The 23,385-nt window shown below is 44.4% G+C and overlaps 2 protein-coding genes across 8 annotated transcripts in view; one reads left to right on the top strand and one right to left on the bottom strand.

Moving 5' to 3' along the window:
- The window catches only part of OXNAD1 (oxidoreductase NAD binding domain containing 1), a 53,491-nt gene extending 37,591 nt beyond the window's left edge, over positions 1–15,900 (top strand). Inside the window, exon 8 of the mRNA XM_037890473.2 lies at positions 13,204–15,900. Coding sequence (XP_037746401.1) covers positions 13,204–13,256 — 53 coding nt within the window. The 3' untranslated portion in view covers positions 13,257–15,900. The remainder of the gene's footprint in view (positions 1–13,203) is intronic.
- RFTN1 (raftlin, lipid raft linker 1) overlaps positions 10,205–23,385 on the bottom strand; it is a 114,517-nt gene continuing 101,336 nt past the window's right edge. For all 7 annotated transcript variants that reach the window (XM_027822000.3, XM_037890466.2, XM_027822007.3 and 4 more), the window contains exon 10: positions 10,205–12,477. In XM_027822000.3, the coding sequence (XP_027677801.1) occupies positions 12,025–12,477 (453 nt within the window). In that variant the 3' untranslated portion in view covers positions 10,205–12,024. The remainder of the gene's footprint in view (positions 12,478–23,385) is intronic.

Here is a 23,385-nt window from a genome sequence, read left to right as displayed (position 1 = left end):
AGCTTTGCAGATAGTGATATTGACACAATTCCTAGAGTCCTATTTAGATACCGCAGCCTGATAAGGGTGCTGTTTTCCTGAGACAACTCTTCTTCGAATGAGATTTAAAATAGTTCTTGACCACTTCCAGGTATTAAAGATCTTATAATTATATTCAGAAGACTAGAGCAGTCTCACCTTTTCTTGGGCTAATTCTAAATTACATTCTGCTTACCTAAACTTTCTTTTATTTAATTGGCTAATTTACCCATTCACTTTCTGCTGTACAAGGGAAAAACCCATTTAGAAGGACTTCTGTATGCCACTGCCAACTGTGTTGGTGGTAAGTTAAATGATCATTATACTCTGGTATGAGTATAGTTTGTAATTATGTGAAACGTTTTGAGGCCAACAAAGTGCTAAATAAATTGCATAATACAGTAGAATGTCAGAGTTATGAACTGATCAGTCAACCACACACCTCATTTGGAACCAGAAGAATCAAGCAGCAGCAGAGACAAAAAAGTGCCAAGTACAGTACTGTGTTAAATGTCATTACTAAAAAAAAGCTAAAGGGAAAGCAGCATTTTTCTTCTGTATAGTAAAGTTTTAGAGCTGTACTAAGTCAATGTTCAGTTCTTTTGAAAGACCAACCACAATGTTTTGGTCAGAGTTATGACCATTTCAGAGTTATGAACAACCTCCGTTCAGGCCCAAGGGGTTCATAACTCTACTGTAGTATGATTTGTTAAGATACTTAAACATGCATGTGATTTGTTTGTTGAAGACTTTTCTCTTTCCTAAGATTGATAATGAGCTTACTGATTTGCTCAGCATCCATGCAGAAGAGAGGATTCCTGATCCGAGGAAGATCACCCCAAAAGGATTCAAATCATCTTAAAGCTTTTTTCACTCTGGGCCTCAAAGACTGAGAAGAAGTCTCACTTACTGCGACTTAAAGCATAGAGTTCATAGGAGCAGTGTAAGCTTACCTTCCAACAGGAGTGATTCCAAATCATAGTGACTCTCATTGACTGACTTAAAGCTCACTTAGACACCTCCCCCTACCAAGCCTGACAGTTGGTGGCTCACCTACAAATTTAGGAAGCTTCCTACTTCCAAATTCTGCGGGAAGCACAGCTACACATAAACCACTTCGAGCTTAGTGCCATCCACTTGGCATTCAAAGCCTTCCTACCTCCATCCCAGATAGCCACAAGCCAGCTGCTGCCAGACAGCACATTATGTTAGGAGACAGGAAGGACCAGGTTCTCTCTGCTCTGCCAGAAGCCCAGTTGGCTCTGGTCTTGGTGTATTTACCACCAGATCACACCACTGCTCCTGCATCTGCCAGACCCTCAGAACTTGCTAGCAGATCACTTCAGCAGACAGGTCTCAGACAACACCGAGTGGTTGATCAAGAACCCAGTGCTACAGGGAGTCTTTCACAAGCAGAGCTCTAGACCTATTTATTTGCCACAACAAGAAATGCCAAGTGTTCTGCTTGAGCGGGGAGCTCCAATCCAAGCTCATGGTCAGACGCTTTTCTCATCCCCTGGATATTGGGATTGAGGTATTCCTGCCCCCCGATCTCCATGATACTTACGGACTTGAGGAAACTGATGCAAGAGGCAGGGTTGATTATTGAGACATCTGGCCAGCAGTTCTCATATTTCGATCTGATGAACCTCTCAACACGTTGCTCAGTGGTTCTCAACCTTTCCGGACTACTGTACCTCTTTCAGGAGTCTGAGGCAGGGCTCAAGCCCAGCCCAACCTGGGGCTGAAGCATGTAACTTAGCTTCATGGGTCCCGGGCAGTTGCCACCCCATAACACCGGCCCTGCACTTGCAACACCCCTAAACTCATCCTGCAACTTCCCTGGGGGTCACAACCCCCAGGTTGAGAAACACTGATTTAGAGTTAATGTACCCCCTGGAAGACCTCTGCATACCCCCAGGGGTACATGTATCCCTGGTTGAGAAACACTTTTACGTGTTCTGCCTGACAGACCCTACACCCAGACCCAGCTTTTTACATTTGACTGCCTAGATGCTTGGCTGGATGATATCACCCAAAAGAGTCTGTTCACCTAAAGTTCAGAACATTGTGCAGCAAAGCAGGAAACCCTCAGCTGGAATGACTTATAAAGCTAAGTGGAAGAGTTTTCTATGTGAGCATCTCAGCATCCATTTCTTTCACACCAGTTTCAGCACTGTTGGCCTATTTGCTATCTCTGAAGCAATCTGGACTTTCTGTAAGCGACAGAAGTGTTCATTCAGTGGTAATAGCTGTGCATTACCCTCCTACCCAGTGCCACGTATTTTCTCATCCTAAAGGTCTGGATTCTTTAAGGGCTCTATTCATGTTTTCCCTCCAGGCAGAAGCCTCCCCCCACCTTGAACCTCAATATCATAGTAACAGTATTGAGGAGTCCTCAATTTCAACTGTCAGCAACCTATTCCCTTTACCTCTTATTGATGAAAATTGCCTTTTTAGTAGCCGTTACATCAATTTTAGGGGTAGAGGAGATTCAGGCCTTCATGGCAGGTTCCCCTTATAAGGATCAGGTTACTTTCAGGCCTCAGCCCAAGCTCCTGGCCAAAGTGGTTGCAACGTTCCACATGAACGGCGGATGGAAAATTCGTTACTGATTTCCTTTCTGGGACTGACTTCTCTCCCAGTCCATTACTAGCAGGCTGTAGGGACCAGTAAGGAGAAATAGTAGGATACTACTGTTTACACGTGGATACTACTGTTTACACCATTGTTTCCCAAGGGTGCGTCACAATAATAAAGAGCTAGCTGGTAGTGTATTGATATGGGGCCATCTAGCAACCTTAGCAATTTCCTGTGTGGTAGTTGCTCTTTGGGTTCAGGTTGCTGCCATAGAGCATTGAGTTTTATATTGTCACCTGTCATTGTAATAACTGGTCCCTGTAGCTCCTATTGCTTTTCTTGGAGCTAAATATGGTTCTCTGATGCACCATTTTATTCTTCTGCCAGCACCATCCCTATCTAACAGCACCCACGAATGGGGGTTTCCTACTGCCCCTAACAACATTGGGGCCCCTGGAAAAATGAACCACACCACCTCCCGCACTCTGGGAGAAGGGATTAGAACTATTTGCTTTCCATGGGTCAGGGCTGTGGGAAGGCGTCAGGTGTGCGGTTTGCATTTGACAGCCGGCATTCCCACAGACAGCAAATGTAAGTTCAAAGGGGTCCATGTGGCAGCCTGATATTGCTGTTTTAAAGAAAAATAGTGTCTGGTTTGCTCACACCAGAAGTGCAGAGGGAACAAAGCAGTTGTCCACATAAATAAATGTCAGGATCTGTTGTGTTAAAGAGATCAGAACTAGTGTTTCAAGGCTTAGTTTGGAGGGAAGCCATCATCTTCCTGAAAAGTGAGATTCTGTGCCATTGGCAGTGCTAGAGCCCTAAAGAAGAGGCCAGAAACCAGTTTCCAGTATGCTTTCCATTTCCCAATTAAAAGTCAATCTTTAAACATGGATTCCCATTGACTCTTAAGCTATTAAACTGGTTTACACTATATCAATAGGGCATATTCTCCTTGTATCACAAATACCATCCCTTTCACACCCTGCTCTCTTAAACATAAACATTAACAAAGTTAAATGAAGATGGCTACTTAACAAATGACAATTCATATCCTTTTGCTTTTGTAATTATCACCTCCCCAGCACCTCTGGCATCCCATGTTACATGCAGATTGAGACAGGGAAAAGGACATGTCTTGTTTATTGTAAGTGGTTATGTACAGCTGAAGTATAACAAAAATAATTTCAGCAACATGACCATCTGCACTAATAGGCTCAGAACTAACAGATGTAATTCAAAAAATAATCAGATTCATAATACATGTTTTCTTTCCTTGTGACCTTTTAGCCTGTTGGCGAATGCACAGGTTTCCTTTGATTACCCTGAGCACAGAACATCTTAAATTCATACACAACATGGCTGTTCAAATTCTGACTTACCTGGAAAATTTTCTTGTGGTCCAAAAATCCCCATGTAATTGCTACACTAAATTATGTTCTTTAGACTGTGGCAAATTGCCAGCACTACTTTGATGGGTCTTGCGCTTTCTCTTTTTGGGGAGGGTTCAGGGCACCATTTCTTGCCCTTGAACGGGGGTATAAACTGCCCCACTACTGTCCTAGAGGAGGGGAGTGGAGAGGGAGGGACCCAGGCCTGCCCTCTACTCCGGGTCCCAGCCCAGGGGGCCTTAGGGATAACGGTAAACTGCTTGAACTAGCAGTTCCTTCCCCTGGGCTACTTCCCTCTCCTGCCCTTCAGCTTGTGGGGCTTCCTGCCCTCCCTCTGCACAAACCAGGTGTCCCTTTACCTAGGGTCTTGGTCTTCTTAGCCCACCGCAGCACCTCTCCAAACTCCCCTCTGTTTCCCTCCAAACTGCTCTCTGCTCTAACACCAATCCACTCTGCTTCAACTCCTTCCCTTGTCTGATTGGAGTAGGGGGGTTTTATCAGGTGACTGGCTTCAGGTGCTTTAATTAATCTATAGCAAACTTTCTTCCCTCTACAGGGAATAAGGCTGCCTTCTAACACTCTCCTGCTGCCCTCTGGCCATGCTGTATCACAAGACTCATCACTAACTAGTTGTCTGTGGTGATTGTTTACTTATGAATAGTTTGGCATCTTTCTTCTGCATCTTAATAGTCTAATAGTGAAACACCAGCATTTTCAAACCACATAGTAATTTATAATTCATTTGCTCTGAAGCCATCTTAATGGAAGAATTATTCGTGCAGCATACAGACATGCAGGCCAGCAGCAAAAGTGTTTATTTAGCCTATAGTGATAGGAAACACGAAGAAACCTCTGCTCTTTAAAGGGCACAAATTTAAAGAGAAACAACAATCATTCTGCTGATTGTGTTGAAGAACCATAGCATTTCATTTTGGAAAAGCATTCTTCAAGCTTTGTGTGGTAAACAGGGATGGGCCGGTACTAGAAAAAGTGAGACACTTGAAAAAAACCCACAATTCTGATGAATTCTTATATCTTTTTAAAAAATGGTTTTCAAGGTACCCTTGTGTTGGTACTATTGTTAAATTAAATGTATTCCTAATTCCCTTTGTATCAATCACCATGAGCTCATTTAGTATCGTGGGTATGATGAGATACTCTTATAGGCTTTCCATTAATTAACTAGAAAATGTTTTATGGCTAGTTACCATTAGCACCTCACAGATATCCACTGCCTTCGCTAACAGGGAGTTTTAGAACAAATAAAAGAAAGCTCTTAAATTGTGAAGACTTTTTCCTCATATGGATGACGTGCTGAACATGGTAATTGACTCCAGTCAACAGTATAGGTACACTGTTGCTGATGACAATTTTTGCACTGGTCGTCAGCCCCACTTAAATGAGACTCATGTCACCATTAGCAGTGCTGGACATAAATGAATTAAACTGTGGGTAAAAGCTGTAGAAAGTTTGCAGGTTTAATAAAGGTACATTTAATGCTAAAATAGTCACATCAGACCTGTGCATCACTGGCATGGTGTGCTATTGGCACACCCTTTGGCTGAGCTTTCACTGCGCCAAGCACACACACACCAGGATTTAACTCACCTGGAAAAGCCCTTTCCTAACTGTGCAATCAGTGCTCTTTGTTGTGATGTCAGCCCTCTACAAGGCACGCAGCTCACCCTCTGGCAGGGAGCAAGTCCCTGGGTTGCTCAAACTTGGTCTTCCCTTGGCTTCTTGTTCAAGACATAGGCATAACAGGTGGCAGACAGGCCTGTCCCACTGAGTACTAGAATCTGTTGACCACAGCAAGGTAATTCTCTGTCCTGGCTAGATCTGGCTTGAGGATGGTGCGGGGAGGGGAAGGAAAGGGGACTAGCTACTCTCCCTGCCTCTTGCCTCTGAGAAACAAATTGGTCTGCGGGAGAACTATCTGAAGGGGGGACACTGCTGTGAAGCTGGGTGCTTGTAGTTGGTTATGCTCCTCTGGCTGAGAAGCAAACTGGAGCTCTCTTTCCTGCAATGCAGAAAGCAACAGAGAGACCTTATCCCCTGCAGCTGGAAGCCAACTCCCTTATCTTGCCCCAAATACCATGCTTGTTTGGATTGGATACCCATGTCTGGGCAGTCCCAGCCATTTGCAGGCTAGACTGAGTATGATTGGTTGTGTAGGCATGTCAGTCAAGCTCCTCCCTAGCAATTCCTTTTCTCTGGCCCAGCACCTCCCATTGTCCAGATTTCAAGTACAGCACCTGGGCAGTCACTTTCATGTTCTTTGCCTCTGTCCTGCTCTCTTTCGAGTCTCTGAATGGCAAGGAGAGCTAACACTGACTAAATTAAACAATTGCATGATCTTATCATTGGAACCTTGCTCTCTCTCCCCCTTTCTCCACCCCCATCACAGCCACCCTTGGGACAGTGGATGAGAATTTTCAAAGTCAACTAGGGGATTTACCCAAACAGGTCCTGTTAATTTCAGTGGAACGTGTGTGGATAAAGCCCTACTTGCCTTTGAAAATGTCAACCATTGCACTTGGGTACTGGTAAGTAATAAAAATCTGTGACTATGAGGTGTCTTGGAGTGGAAATCATTGCCATAATTGGCCCTCTGAATATTTCAGGATTTGGAAATAGTACACACAAACTGCTAGGGTGTGAAGAGTCAAATGCTCCCAGAGAAAGGGTTTTTAAATTTTCAGTAATTATAACCCAATAAAAGAATAGAGAACTGTTTTTTCAAGTTTTTTCTAATCGTCACTGAACCTGCAAGTGACTGAAAAGTACATCAATTGGAAAAAATGTATTGTACCTACTGGGGCAATATCTCCTCAACCTTGTCTACATGGAGGAAGTGGCATCAGTTTAACTGAAGGTATAATTTTGAGCCAATATAGTTAAAGTGGTGCAAACACTTTGTGGTTTCAAAGTGGTTTATTGCAGTTTAGATTAAAGAGATTCCTAATTGATTTAACATAGACCACATTAGCCTAGTTTAAGTTGAAATTAAACAGGAGTTTAATTAAATCAGTTTTAAATCACACCTTTAATCTGGTACAAGGGTTTAAACTCAGATCCTTATGGATATTTAGGCTCCTAACTTCCATTAAAATCAATGAAAGTTAGGAGCCTAAATATCTCTGAGGATCTAAACCTTAATAGCCTCTCCTTATTTCTTTCAAATAGGGGCCAGTGAACTAGTTAACCAGATTTGTAACATCAGCAATTAATGCTAATGGAATATTGCTTTAACCACCCACCAGCATGACTGATCATGCTTATTTCTAGGCCAAGCTAATGGCAAGAGTGTAAAATAAGATGCCTCCCACTCACATTTGTTTCTTCTTTTAGCTTTGTAAACGTTTGGCATCCAATTAGAGCAAAGTACATCATAATGTGCAACCAAACAAACGTTTTCCAGTGGAAATTCACTATTTAACATACATGGCCACGATATTATAACTATTTTCCTAGAACGCTGGTTGACGTAATTTTTTAATTCAGAGAAACTTAAGACACCGGTTGCATTTTAAGGACCAGCTTTATACTCAGTGAAAAGATACTGTGCCAATAAAATCTGCAAACAAATTTTGCTAACTATCCAGAGTACAAAGAAAAGGAGCACTTGTGGCACCTTAGAGACTAACAAATTTATTTGAGCATGAGCTTTCGTGAGCTACAGCTCACTTCATCGGATAAATAAATGAAAGCATGTTTAGGGTATGGGAACAAACCTTTGCCTCAGGGTACAGAATGAACTCACTGTAAAGTCCCATAAGGTATTAAAATTATTTACAGTCCTGTTTTTTTAATATTCCATTAAAATAAATACTCTTCCATTACTGTGGGGAAAAAAATACTAATGTTTTCTGTGCATGAAATGGAGTGATTTAAATCTAGCCGCGATTATCCAAATTACATGGGCATTTGAAGTTGTATGATTATTTTCTCCCTGCAGTGTTCGGCAAATTGCATTATTGCTTTTAGATGTGGACTGTAGTTTAAGAAAATAGCTTGAACATGCATGGTGTGCACTTAGAAAACATTTTATTGAGTCAAAATACTGTGCAAAGAAAGACTAATGAGAATTACCAGGCACAAATCAGCCTATGGGAAAAACTACATTGAACATAAGAACAGTCATACCGTGTCAGACCAATGGTCCATCTAGCCCAGTATCCTGTCCTCCAACAGTGGCCAATGCCAGGTACTTCAGAGGGAATGAACAGAACAGGTAATCATCAAGTGATCCATCGCCAGGTGCCCATTCTTAGCATCTGGCAAACAGAGGCCAGGGACACTTCAAAGCATGGTTTTGCATCCCTGCCCATCCTGGGGTAATAGCTATTGATGGACCTATCCTTCATGGACTTAGCTTGTTCTTCTTTGAACCCTGTTATAGTCTTGGCCTTCACAACATCCTCTGGCAAAGAGTTCCACAGGTTGACTGTGTGTTGCATGAAGAAATACTTCCTTTTGTTTGTTTTAAACTTACTGCCTATTAATTTCATTTGGTGACCCCTAGTCCTTGTGTTATGAGAAATAACACTTCCTTATTTACTTTCTCCATACCAGTCACGATTTTATAGACTTCTATCATATCCACCCCTTAGTTGTCTCTTTTCCAAGATGAAAAGTCCCTGTTTTATTAATCTCTCCTCATACGGAAGCTGTTCCATACCCCTAATTAATTTGTTGCCCTTTTCTGTACCTTTTCCAATTCAAATATATCTTCTTCTTTTTTTGAGATATGGGGCAACCAGATCTGCACACAGTATTCAAGATGTGGGCATACCATAGATTTATATAGAAGTAATATATTTTCTGTCTTATTATTTATCCCTTTTCCTAATGATTCCCAACATTCTGTTAGCATTTTTCACTGCCGCTGCATATTGAGCGAATGTTTGTAGAGAACTAGCCACAATGACTCCAAGATCTCTTTCTTGAGTGCTAAGAGCTTATTTAGACCCCATCATTTTATATGTATAGTTGGGATTTTGTTTTCCAGTGTGCATTACTTTGCATTATCAACATTGAATTTAATCTGCTATTTTGTTGCCCAGTCACTGAGTTTTGTGAGATCCCTTTGTAACTCTTCACAGTCTGCTCTGGACGTAACTATCTTGAGTAGTTTTGTATCATCTGCAAATTTTGCAACCTCACTGTTTACCTCTTTTTCCAGCTTATTTATGAATATGTTGAACAGTATTGGTCCCAGTACAGACCCCTAGGGGATACCACTATTTACCTCTCTCCATTCTGAAAACTGACCATTTATTTCTAGCCTTCATTTCCTATTTTTTAACCAGTTAGTAATCCATGGGAGAACCTTCCCTCTTATCCCATGACAGTTTACTTTACTTAAGAGCCTTTGGTGAGAGACCTTGCCCAAAGTCTTTCTGAAAATCTAAGTACACTGTATCCACTGAATCACCCTTATCCACATGCTTGTTGACTCCCTCAGAGAATTGTAGTAGATTGGGGAAGCATGATTTTCCTTTACTAAAACCATGTTGACTCTTCCCCAACAAACTGTGTTCATCTATGTGTCTGATAATTCTGTTCTTTACTATAGTTTCAACCAATTTGCCTGGTACTGAAGTTAGGCTTACTGACCTGTAATTGCTGGGATCACCTTTGGAGCTTTTAAAAATTGGCATCACATTAGCTAGTCATCTGGTACAGAAGCTGATTTAAATGATAGGTTACAGACCACAGTTGTTAGTTCTGCAATTTCACATGTGAGTACCTTCCGAACTCTTGGGTGAATATCATCTGCTCCTGGTGACTTATTGCTGTTTAGTTTATCAATTTGTTTCAAGCCCTCCTCTAATGACACCTCAATCTGAGACAGTTCCTCAGATTTGCCACCCAAAAAGAATGATTCAGGTTTGGGAATCCCCCTCACATCTTCAGCTGTGAAGATGGATGCAAAGAATTCATTTAGTTACTCTGTAATGGCTTTATTTTCCTTGAGTGCTCCTTTAGCTTCTCGATTGTCCAGTGGCCCCACTGGTTGTTTAGTGGGCTTCCTGCTTCTGATGTACTTAAAAATGTTTTGCCATTACTTTTTGAGTCTTTGGCTAGCTGTTCTTCAAATTATTTTTTGGCCTTCCTAATTATATTTTTACACTTCACTTGCCAGAGTTTATGCTCCTTTCTGTTTTCCTCAGTAGGATTTAACTCCCACTTTTTAAAGGATGCCTTTTCCCCCTCTCACTGCTGCTTTTACTTTGATGTTTAGCCATGGTGGAACTTTTTTGGTCCTCTTACTATGGTTTTTAATTTGCGGTATACGTTTAAATCAAGCTTCCATTATGGTGTCTTTAAAAAGTTTCCATGCAGCTTGTAGGAATTTCACTTTTGGCACTGTATCTTTTAATTTCTGTTTAACGAACTTCCTCATTTCTGTGTAGTTCCCCTTTGTGAAACTAAACGCTACCATGGTGGAGTGCTTTGGTGTCCCCCAACCCCAAAGGGATGTTAAATTTTATTATGTTATGGACACTATTACCAAGTAGTTCATCTATATTCAGCTATATCCTGTTGACCAGATCCTGTGCTCCACTTCAGATTAAATCAAGAATTGTCTCTCCTCTTGTGGGTTCCAGGACTAGCTACTCAAAGAAGCAGTCATTTAAGGTGTCAAGAAACTTTATTGTTTATGGAATTACTTTGTTTACAGAAAATGAAAAACAGAAGGTATTTTTTAAAAACACCACGCAGGACTGCCTAACTAATTATAAACTGGGACTCTTTGCTTATTAAGAAAAGAAAAGCTACTACATGTTACATTTTTAAGCTGACTAAAACTGTTTAAGAGTATATTCAAATATGATCTAAAAAAACTGTTACACGTACATGTTACTGTAAAGATTTTAATATACCTCCAAACATGAAAATGTTGACCATTTTACATCATAAAGTTTGTATGTCAGCTGAAAAACATGGTTACCTGTTGTAAAAGAAAGGTTTAGTCATCAGGTTGTATTCTTGAGGGTCATTTGGTAGCTTTCACTGACATTTGCCTGGTAGCTATTTGATTTAAAAAAAAACCCATCTTTCATGTGACACACACTACTCCAGTTGATAAATGATGAAAAGTCACATAATAGCAGTGCTAGCAGATGGCGAGTGTATCCACTGTTAGTGAATATGTACAATTAATGAGTTACATTTTACGTGCAGTTTTCATTTTCTTTTCTATTTCTTGAAACCCCAGCAAGCATTGCCAAAGGGCTGATTAGCAACCTAAAAATCCAGAACACCAAAATGAGAGAATAGGGAATCTTAGGCATTATGTTAGAGCCATCTGCTTAACACACAACATGCATTCATCAAGAGGTTTGTTTCCCCATCAGGTTCCCATTATGTACCTACAATATTCGTGGTCTGTTTATTGCTTTATATATCTGCAAGAGTAAACTAAATTCAAGAGAATAGCAGTGAGTAGATACGTTATTGAAGATAAATACAGCTACAGCCACTTTATCAAACTTCCCAGTTCCAGCCTCTGTAAGCCTCAATACCATTTTCTTGACAACACAACACGGCAGGGTGCAATAACTGTTTCAGCAATGATACTTTGACTAAAAATGCTTCTCCTAAACTAATATGAAATACTGAATACAAACCTGTTTTTGTTAAAACAGCACAGAGCAGTTTAAATGTCAGTGGTTTTTCTTGAGTCACAGAACAAGCCTGACTATGTTTTCACTCCCAGCTTGGTAATCACAATACATTTCATCTGTACCTTTAGAAACTAAGGGCAGTAGAGCCAGTCCCATTCTCAGTAAAGTCAATGGAAATTTTGCCATTAACTTATGTGGGAACAAAAGCGGGCCCTACAGTTAGTTGGAACTTTAAGATGCCTGTGTATGTTAATTGGAGAGAATAAAATTGTATAGGGCATGTACAAAGCCAAATTAAAAGTTGTATTAAGCAATGAAGCTAGTGAGGATGATTAGCAAAACTTGTCCTTTAGTTTGGCAAAAGATCTGCAACTCTTTCAATAATCTTGAGATGCAGGTGATTAATCGCAAGAAGCATCCATGGCTCCAGCCCCATTGTCCCCATCCCAATTGTCAGTTATTAGAACACAGCTTCCTTCATGCATGATCTGGTTCTCACAGTTGTCCAATGCATCATTGTGACTCAAGCACACTTCCACTTCTTTTTGATCAGTATCATGACTTGGATGCCATTTTTCTTCTGATTCCTCATTGCCATGGATCGATGTGTCTTTGTCCTCTCGTATCTCAGATGCCTTGTCTGAGACGCTATCCAGCTGGTCATTCAAGACTGGTTTGCAGTTCCCAACATTTTCAATTGTTGACAATTGTGCTTCTAAATTTCTTGTGTTCTCTATAACTTCACCCTCTGGTTTTTCTTCTGCTGTTTGTTTCTCCCTCGAACTTAGTTTAGCCTTGATTGATTTCTTTGTTTGTTTGTTGTGCATCTCTTCTTTGGAGAACCTCCAGTGAAACTATAAATAAAAGATTTGAAAGTTAAAGGTCACTTTAAACAAAAATAAAAACTCAAGTAGAAATTTGCTTTCTGAAATAATAATGGTTGATCTGGCCAAAGGATCCAACCTCAAAATATATATTGTATATGAGTACCCATTAAAATTGTTACATTTGTAGCTATTAGACACATGTAGATACAAAGCTTCTGTTCCTTTCTCTGTCTCTACTGCTTTGTATGCTTAGTAAGTTTCTTGATGAAGGATATTTCAGTGCTGAGGTAATAACCCACAATATCCTGGCAGACATTCCAAACTGTTCTGAAAGCAAGAAAATGGAAAGCTGTGCTAATGTAGACAAACAGAGGAAGAGATCCTGGAATATTATTCCAGTTTTTCAACAAGTTAGCAGCAGAAGTAACAAAGCCTGACTGAGAACACAAGCTCACACATTCACTAAGCGTGTGAAGACAGCAACTCAGAAAAATTAGATATTCAGCTTTTAAGGTGGAATCCCACTGCTTGTTTTATGACTATTTATCCTCTCTCTCAGATATGTGTAAGTGTGTATATAAAGTGTGCTATGTACACATTGATATAAAACCAAAATGTGAAAGAGCTGTGCAAGAACAGTTTTATAAGAAAATCATTCAAGTATTGTCTGTCACATAGAAAAGTACTGTACTTCTATCCTATGTACTGTTTGGAGTCTGCCACAAAATAACTCTAAAGGGTTTTCTTTTTCAGAAGCTCACAGTTCCCACAAGACCAGCATTTGCAAGATTAAACCAACATTTTGAAACTTTCAGGAACTTTTCCAAGTCAGTTTGTGGACTAAAAAATTCCAAATATATAATCTGAGCTGCTTGTGCTAAGCCATACATACAGTGCAGAATCCAGAAGTGATTTTACAGTACAATGTTTTAAACACTGAGCATTTAAAAGACCAAGTGATAAACAGTGCAAGTAAGTAGCAAAACATCCTGAGCCATTTGTACAAAAGTTTCAGGGGGAGAATGCACAAGGCCACCTCATACAACACCACACCACAAGACTCATCTTGACCACCATTTTGGATGATCTGTGTTGACTAATGCTGAAGGCTCTATTTTGACTAGCAATAAAAGTAACTATGGTTTCTTGAAATGTTGATGCAATAGTCATAGAATTAAAATCAGAAGGGACCACCAGATTGTCTAGTCTGACCTCCAATATATCACAGGCCATCAAAACCACCTACCACTCACACACTGAACCCAACAACTGAAATTAGATCAAGGTATAGCCCTCAGGAGACTATTGCGTGCCACAGGCAAAGAATAGGAGAGACTGAGGTGCACCAAGGCCCCAGGAAGGGCAGGAAATTGATTGAGAGGTACCCTGATGAACCTGGCAGGCAACTTGGACCACATGCTGCAAAGGGAAATGAAACCACCCCAAGACCACTGGATAATCAGCTGAACATGAGCTCCCAGTGTGATGCTGTGGCCAAAAGAGCTAATGCGATCCTGGGATGCATAAACGGGAATCTCGAGTAAGAGGAGAGAGGTTACTTTACGTCTGTATTTGACACTTGTGCACCCACTGCTGGAATATTGTTACTCTTCGGGGGATTCTGCGGGACTGTGCACCTGCAGAAAAAACACCCTCCCCCTGCAGATTTCCTGCTTTTCCCTGCAGAAAACGGCAGGGAAGCTGCACTTGGGGGAAGGAGGTGGGCCGATCATGTGTGCATTTTTTTGCGGGGGGTTACCACCCCAGACAGAGCTGAGGCATGGGCGGGGGAGCACACGGGGTTACATTTCTGCAAACGCAGAGCTGCCCAGCTCAGAGGCTGCATCTCGGGCTCCGCTGACTCTGCATGCAGCCTCCTGGCGCCAGTCGTGCTCCCCATCTGTGTGCTGGGAGCCTTCCTGTTTTCTGTGGAACAATGAGTGCCCGCGGCGGGGCTGGGTAATGGTGGGAAATGAGGGAAGGGGGCTAAGGGGAAGGAAGGAGTGGAACAGGGCCGGGAGAGGGCAATGTGGGAGTGAAGGGAAGGGGATGGAGAAGAAAAGGGAATAGGGGAATAACAGCGGGGAAGTGGGAGCCTAACATGCTGTGTCCCCTTGGCAGCAGCTGGGGCTCCCCCGTTAAGCAGGCCCATCAAACTCTCACCCTGACAAGCTCTACCCCCCGCTACACCTGCACCCCTCTGACAAGGCCCTCACCCCACTAAGCCCCAACCATCTGCAGCTGGACCCCAACACCCAGACTCCCCCCACACTGAGCCCCCACACCCCGCCAAGCCCCATCTCCCCCCACACTCAGACCCCACCCCCGCTGAACCCAACCACGATCACCCGAACCTCCTGCAGAGTCCCATTGTCCCTGCATCCGGAACCCCCCAACGAGCCCCTGTGCATCCAGATCACCCACTGAGCCGCCCACACCCAGACTGCCCCACACAGAAACCTCTCACCCCACACCTGGATCCCCCCCACACTAAGCCTCTCCACACTTGGATCCTGCTGGGCTGAGCCTGCCCAGCCATACCTGGCACAGGGGGGCATGCCCCCAGGGTGCTTCTGGGGCAGGCCCAGCCCTTGCACTGTGTCAGGGTCAGGTGCAGCCTCACTGCTGAGTCCTTGTACTGGGGGAGGTGGAGGCTTCAGGGTGATCTCCCACCTCAATGCAGCCAGTGGCCTGTGCTGCCATGCTGGAGCCACATTTATTTACTGACAAATAAAACTTGCAGAATTTTAAAATGTTGTGCACATAATTTTTAACTTTTTGGCAAAGAATTCGCTTAGGAGTAATATTGTGTCCAGTATTAATGCCCACAATTCAAGAAGGATGTTGATAAATTGGAGAGGGTTCAAAGAAGAGCCACAAGAATGATTAAATGATTAGAAAACAGGCCTTATGGTGATAGCGTCAAAGCACTCCGTCTATTTAGCTTATCAAAGAGAAGATTAAGGGGTGACTTGATTACAGCCATAAGTACCTACACGGGGAACAAATATTTAATAATGTGCTCAGCTGTCTAACAGAAAAAGGCATAACACATCCAAGCGATGGAAGTTGGAGCTAGACAAATTCAGACGGGAAAGAAGGTGTAAATTTTTAATGGCCAGAGTAATTAACCACTGGAATCATGTACCAAGGGTTGTGGTGGATTCTCCATCACTGACAGTTTTTTTTACTCAAGAATGGATGCTCCTCTAAACGACATGCTCTCAGAATTATTTTGGGGCAGTTCTGAGGCTTGTAGTAAACAGGAGGACAGACTAGATCAGGGGTCGGCAACCTTTCAGAAGCGGTGTGCTGAGTCTTCATTTATTCACTTTAATTTAAGGTTTCGCGTGCCAGTAATACATTTTAATGTTTTTTAGAAGGTCTCTCTCTATAAGTCTACATATTATATAACTAAACTATTGTCATATGTAAAGTAAACAAGGTTTTCAAAATGTTTAAGAAGCTTCATTTAAAATTAAATTAAAATGCTGATCTTACGCTGCCGGCCCGCTCAGCCCGCTGCCAGCCTGGGGTTCCGTTCACCTAGGCCAGCAGCAGGCTGAGTGAGGCCTGCGGCCAGGACCCCAGCTGGCATGGGCTGGTCGCCAGAACCCCAGACTGGCAGTGGGCTGAGCGGCTCAGCCACTGCCATTCAACCCACTGCTGGTTTGAGGTTCCGTCCGCCGGCAGGGTCCCAGCTGCCAGCCCCGCTCAGCCTGCTGCCAGTCTGGGATCCCGGCTCTGCCCACGTAGAGTGGGTACCTACCATCTCCCTGGTTCTAGCCCATTCTCTTCCTCTCTCTCTCTGCATTGAGCTGAGGGTGGGAGTGCGCTGAGCGCAGGGCTGGGGGTGAAGGAGCAGGCTGGGGGTTGGGGTGTAGGGTCTGCCCGGGAGCTAGAATGAGGGAGGGGGCTCAGGGTTGGGGCAGGAGGTTTGGGTGTGGAGTGCTTACCTGGGCAGCTCCCATTTGGTGCGAGGGGTGCAGGTGGGAATGTGGTGGACAGGTGCAGGAGCTCCCGCTGGTGCTCAGGGTGGGGGTGAGAATGTGGGGGTGCAAGAGTCAGGGCAGAGGGTGTTGGGGGGCTGAGTATGTGTGGGGGGTGCAGGAGTCAGGGCAGAGGGCTGGGTGTGTGTGAGGGGGGTGCAGGAGTCAGGGCTGGGTTGTGGGGGGGTGCAGGGGTCAGGGCAGAGGGCTGGGGTGTGTGTGAGGGGGGTGCAGGGGTCAGGGCAGAGGGCTGGGGGGGGTGAGCTAGGGTCATTGGGGTGCTCCCAGCCCCCTGCCCAGAGCGGCTTACGGCAAGGGGCTGGAGGGGATATACCCTGATTCCACCCCACTTCCCCAAGGCCCCATCCCCACCTCTTCTCCACCTCCTCCCCAGAGCAGCCACTGTGCTGTGGCTCCACTTCTCCCCCTCCCCTGCAAGGGCCATCAGCTGATCGACGGCAGGAAGGGAGAGGAAGGGCAGGAACCCAGCACGCTGGGGGAAAAGGCGGAGGAGGGGGGACCTTGCCTGCCCTGCAGCAGCCGCCGGCAGGACCAAGCTTCTTCACCCTGCCCCCAGGAGAGGGGGCAGGATTTTTAATGGCATGCTACTGTCTGCCGGGGTCCCAACCTGGGTTTGGCAGCAGGCTGAGCGGGGCTGGCGGCTGGGACCCGGTGGGCCGCAGTGTGCTATTAAAAATCGGCTCGCGTGCCATCTTTGGCACGCATGCCATAGGTTGCTGACCCCTGGACTAGATAATCATAATGATGTCTTCTGCCTTAAAATGTATGAATCTATTAATCAGACCTAGGGGAAAATTCCTTCCTGACCCCACATATGGCAATCAGTTAGATCCTGAGCATGTGAGCAAGAACCAGCCAGCCAAGCACCTAAGAGCACTGGCCAACTCTGTCCAGTGTCCCATCTCCAGCTGTGACCATCTCTGAGGCTTCAGAAGGATGAAAAGAAAAAAGAAACAAGGGGGAGGAGAGAATCCCTTCCTGACCCCTAATAGGTGTAATGTGCTTATAATATCCAAAAATTAGTCAGAGGGCAAAGGATTTATCTGCCTCATCCCTGAAGGAAAAAAGTCAACCTTCCCAAGCAAAGTCAGTCGAAACTTTCAAGTGGTTAGTTACTTCACCATTTAAACAAATTGCCTCACCAATTTGCCAGCACCCAGGTCCCACTCTGCATCGTGCTGCATGCCAACAGCATGCCAGCTGTCAAAAATTCAGCAGCAGCTCCTATCGGGGACTGGGCAGATCCAGGAAGTGGGACGGACCCATTACCTGAGAGCTCACCAGCAGGGAGGGTAAACTAAGGAGTCAGGGGAGAAGGGAGGGAGTCCAGGAGGGTCAGGTTGGTGAGGGGAGGGGAAGGTTAGGTTGGTGAAGGGCACTTTGCCTCACACATTTGCAGTTCTTCTGGCATCCATGCTTTCCATACTACATAAAATACGGGAGGCTGTGGACCTTAGCTTTCTCCTCTGCCTGTCCAGCTGGAGTCCAGAAGTCATTTTCCCAATGCTACAGGTCTATACCAAAGACCACCAAGAGGACAGCTCACGTTCACAAATCTTTTGCCCTCCTTAGCAATCTGATGCAAGAGCACCACCCAAAACCATATCTTAGAGAAAAAACATTTTCCAAATGAAATTTTGATAACCAGCCTTCCCCATTTTGCACCCACAGTTTTAAGCCCACAAATAACTGTGAGCACAAAGTCTGCCATTTGTGATCCGGTTCTGCTCACAGATAAGGTAGTTGTGTAAATCCCATATGTTATGCCCACAGTTAATTGCACATGCAATTGCTTACAAGCATACAGAGGCATGGTTGAGACCCTTACTTCATAATGCTGAAGTAATGCTCCAGCTGGTCAAACTCTGAGGGAGCAAAAAATCTCCTAACAGTAGCTAGATTTAGCCTATATTCTTTTATGTTTTATTTGAGCCTAGATGTCGTTCACCAAATGTATCTTGCATATAAATATATTAAAGCGAACACCGCAATTTTTTAACTTGAGTGTCTAAATTTAGACACTTGAAAAAAGTGTCCTGATTTTCAGAAGTGCTGAGCACCCACAATTCCCATTTAAATCAGCTGGAGTTTTCCCTGAGTAGAGGCTGCATATCAGGCCCAAAATGCTAAAAAGTTTCTTCTGAACTAAGGTCAGCCTTTACAGGGTTTAATGTTCATGAAGCCTAATTTCTGCTGAAATGAGCCTTAATTTTGTCTCAAGAAACAGCAGATAAACTTTATGAGTAATTAGATTAAACCTGCAGCCTGTGATGGGGCAATGAGAGATACAGTTATCGCTGTCTTACAGAAGAGTTTGTACAATTCCTTATATGTTTCCTTTCTGTTCTGCTGGCTGAACTGCATAGCACCAGACTAGTTCATATGTAGGATTTAGTTTCCACCCCTACAATATCATTTTAATCTTATCAGCACCTCATATTTCCCCCCTCCAAGTGTTTATCTACAAGAAAGTTTTAAACATGTTGTAATCAAAAATTAAATAAAGCTATCTGATCTTTGTGCCTATGCTTTTGTGCTGTGCAGAATGCTTAGCAACTGAATCAAATGTAAGGAGGTTTATGTCAGGCGTTTACCAGCAGCTGAATAACAATGATAACTTTTTACAGAACTAGTATGAATTTGGATGATTTTACCTCTCCCATCATAGGTGTAATGTGAAAACCATCATATTTTATTACTTGTATTTTTGTACTACATTTATTTCAGACTTCCTGCATGTAAATAATCTCTTATCAATAGACATTTGTAAAATTTGAATGAATCTTTTCAATGGTATATGTAAAAATAACCTTTTCAGTCACACTTCGTGGTTTGCAGCTGCCACTACCGTCAACTCGTTAGTTATGGATTTATCTATTTGAATTTATACTAATATGTATTATAGGTTCCCATCCTCTTCACTAAAAACTCACAAAGCAAACAAAAGCACTGCCCATGATGATAACCACCCCATCCCTCAGCCCAGCTCCTCCTAAAAGGCCTGAGAAAGACAGGCTTTGCAGCATGCCTAGAAGAGTAATAAATCTGGGCTCTGGTTAACCAAGTAGCAGAAGTGAATTCTAACATAAAAGAACACCATGCCAGCAGCTTATTCTTGTTTATATTAAGGGGGATCGAGCTTGAGCATCTCTGCTGATCTCAGCTGTGGCAACAGTGAGCAGCTAATAGTGGAGTTTCCAGGAGGGAGTTTGGGGGATTTTTGCTTTATAAGTACGGTTTTGACTCAGCAACAAGGATAGAGAGTCATTAGCTAGTCTGATAGTCATCAGTGATCTGCAGTGGATGTGTCATCTTCTGCTTCCTGCCTGAAGAGAGAGGAGACTTTGTCTGTATGAAGTGCAAGCTGGTAGCCCTGATGGAGGTGACGGTTTGTGGTCTTGAGGAACAGCTGACTACCTTGGAAAGCGCCAGGGATATGGAGGATTTTCTGGTCAATACTACAGAAAATCCCACAGGGAATGGTAACAGAATCAGGTGCCAAGAGCAGACAAGGAAATGAAGATAGGAAATTTGTCATCACCAGAAGTAGGAGAACCCAAAGGGCGTCTTCACAGCTGGACATATCGAATCACTACTATGTGCTGAGTAAGACATCTGAAAAGAACAACCAGCAAGACTAAATTGGAGCAAAGGACCTACAGACAGCGGAGAAAAGACCTGAGAACCGCTGCCCAGCTCAAACCAGATGGTCTCAGACAAGTTCAAGAGAGCATATCCACAACTGGCCAGAGAGAAAGACAATCCTCAATGGGGATTACATGCTAAAGAGAATGGACAGGACATTCTGCAAGGGCTAGAAGGACAGCAAGACAGTTTGTTGTTGCCTTCCAGGAGCAAAGACAAAGGACATCACCACAGGAATAAACAAGATTCTGAAGTCGAAAGGAGAGACTCTTTAGGTTAGGGGCGGGCAAACTTTTTGGCCTGAGGGCCGCATCGGGTTTCGGAAATTGTATGGAGGACCGGTTAGGGGAGGCTGTGCCACCCCAAACAGCCAGGCATGGCCCGGCCCCCGCCCCCTATCCTCCCCCCCCGCTTCTTGCCCCGATGCCCCCCCTCCCCAGGACTCCTGCCCCATCCAACCCCCCCTGTTCCCTGACGGCCCCCCAGGGACTGCTGTCCTATCCACCCCCCTGTCCTCTGACCGCCCCCGGAACCCCTGCCCCTGACTGCCCCCTGCCGCCCCCATCCAACCCCTCCTCTCATTCCTGACTGTCCCCCCAGGACCTCTGTCCCGTCCAACCACCCCTTCTCCCTGTCCCCTTATTGCCCCCGGAACCCCTGCTCCTGACTGCCCCCCCGCCGCCCCATCTAACCCCCTCTCTCCTTCCTGACTGCTCCCCCAGGACCGCTGCCCCCATTCCCCGCCCTCTGACTGCCCCAACCCCTATCCACACCCCCGCCCCCGACCACCACCCCAAACTCCCCTGCCCTCTATCCAACCCCTCGCTCCCTGCCCCGTTACCGCACTGCCTGGAGCACTGGTGGCTGGCGGTGCTACAGCCGCGCCGCCCAGATGGAGCCAGCCACGCCACCGCGCAGCACAGAGCACCAGGTCAGGCTTGGCTCTGCAGCTGCGCTGCCCCGGGAGCTCGCAGCCCCGCCGCCCAGAGCATTGCGCCAGCAGCCCAATGAGCTGAGGCTGAGGGGGAACAGCAGGGGGGGGGCCGGGGGTGAGCCTCCCGAGCCAGGAGCTCAGGGGCCGGGCAGGAGGGTCCCGTGGCCCAGATGTGGCTCGCGGGCCGTAGTTTGCCCACTTCTGCTTTAGGTGGTGATCCACATTGGCACCAATGACACTACACCTGGCACTATTCCAGAGACTTCAGGGATCTAGAAAGGGAGCTGAAGGAGAGGAATATCCAGACTATCTTCTGGGAATCCTTCCTATGCCTCAAGTGAGAGAAGAAAGAAGAAATCAGAGGTGAACAGTTGGTTAAGTAAGTGGTGTAGGGGAGAAGGTTTTGTGGAATACTGGGGCACCGATCTCCTGGGTGATAGACCAGCGAGGGTATCTGGGAGGGCTTTAAACTAACCAGAAAGGCAGAGGGTGTTAATGGAGCAATCGTGGTGCCAACACCCAAATATGTAAACCAGCCACATGGTGTCATGCATATGACAAATCCAAGCACAAAGGGTAAAGGTAAGGGACACATTTTTAATCATCTATATTCTGATGCTAGGAGCCTAAGTTATAAACAAGAGGAGTTGGAGATGCTCATGTATGAGAAGAAGTATGATATGGTTGGTATTACTAGAACTTGTGGGATGGTTCATGTGACTGGAACATTAAAACTGATGGTTACAACTTATTCCATAGAAATAGAGGAAAAAAGAGGAGGGAGTAGCACTTTACATCAAAGACACAGGAGAGTGTTACCCAGGGACCTCCTGATGCCAACTGGCAGAGGGCACAGGAGATGCACAGAGTTTTACATGGATCCCCTGCATCAGGTATGCACATAATAATTCACCAAAGGGTGATAGGTGAGGACTCTACTGAGAGCCAGTAGTCCATTGATCATCATAATCATTTTGAAATGTATGTACAAGTTAATATTTAAGGAGCTATGTATCTATAATAGAAGTTATAGTCACAAAGCCTAGGCCTTAAGGCAGGTAACCAGGAGATGATGTGACTCAGACTGATTCCTTCCGGACAGGATGTAATAAATGCTTATTTCCCTGTCTGGGCATTGTGTATTATCCATGGCACAATATAGATCTATTTGCATCTGGAGCCAAAATGCTAATCAAGGGATTGTGAAATCTTCAAGAGAGGAAATTTACAAGAAGAAATAAAACAGCAGGAGGGGGATCCTGTTTATGAGTAAAGAAAATGAATTGTTGGAGTATATGTGGGGGGCAGAGTTCTCCCCTGCACAGTACCCTCCCGCACCCTTCCTTGAGTAGGCAAGCTGGCAGTGTGACTTGTCTCACAAACAAAGATCACAACTGAGCCTGGCTTGTGAAACGCTGGGAGGACTTTGGGATGGGCGTTGCTATATAAGACAGGAAAGTAACTTGTTAAATAAATCCAGGTTCTAAAATGCAAGTTATGAAAGTATTTTATATGTAACTATTTGTTTCCAATATTTCTACTTGCCGTCATTTGAATCTCTTCTCTTTGTTAAACAAACTTTTGCTTGTTTTTCCCATAAATATATCTAAGTGCGGTGTGTTAAATGGAACTGTGATCTGAGGTGAAACTGGTAAGCGGGAGTGCTCTGCTTCTTTGGGAACAGCAAATCTGTGAATTCTGTGAGTGTCCAATGGACCAAGGGCTAGACGCTCCTGGGGGATGCTTGGAGGGCTTGGCAGTTGAGTGTTCCTATCACTGACTTGCAGAGGGCCAGAGAGAGGAGTGCTTATGTTGCCCAGGGCTGGTGGAGTCAGGAAGTTGACACATGATAGACACAGATAAGGCTTCTTCATGCTAAGGGCAGGTGGTAGCGAGGTGCCTCCCAACCCTGGGTACTCTTGGGAAGTGTTAGAGTCATAGAGGATTCAGAATCACAGAACCTTGAAAGCTTACGGATTAAAGTTCTAACTAGTAAAACCAAAGATGGGCTACTGGCGGGCATATGTTACAGGTCACCAAATTCCACTAGTGAGCAGGATGAACTGCTCCTTAGGCATCTGCCCATAAAGGGTAGAAGGAAAAGATTGTGTTATCATGGGTAACTTCAGCCTGGTGGACTTTTGCTGGACATTTCATGTAACCAGTAATGAAATGTCCTTAAAGTTTCTAAACATTAATAGCTGATGATTTCTTAAAACAGAAAGTCCTGAAACCAGTACAATGGTGTGAGGGAACTCAATAGTGGATCTCATTCTGATGGCCAAAGGTGACTTAATAGCAGGCCTAAAAATCAGTGGTTGCCTAGATACTAGTGATCATGATCTG

This window comes from Chelonia mydas, chromosome 2 (genome assembly GCF_015237465.2).
Source record: "Chelonia mydas isolate rCheMyd1 chromosome 2, rCheMyd1.pri.v2, whole genome shotgun sequence".
Classification (NCBI taxonomy): Eukaryota; Metazoa; Chordata; order Testudines; family Cheloniidae; genus Chelonia; species Chelonia mydas.
The sequence above is the reverse complement of the archived record's forward strand: the minus strand, read 5'-3'. Positions and strand labels throughout refer to the sequence as shown.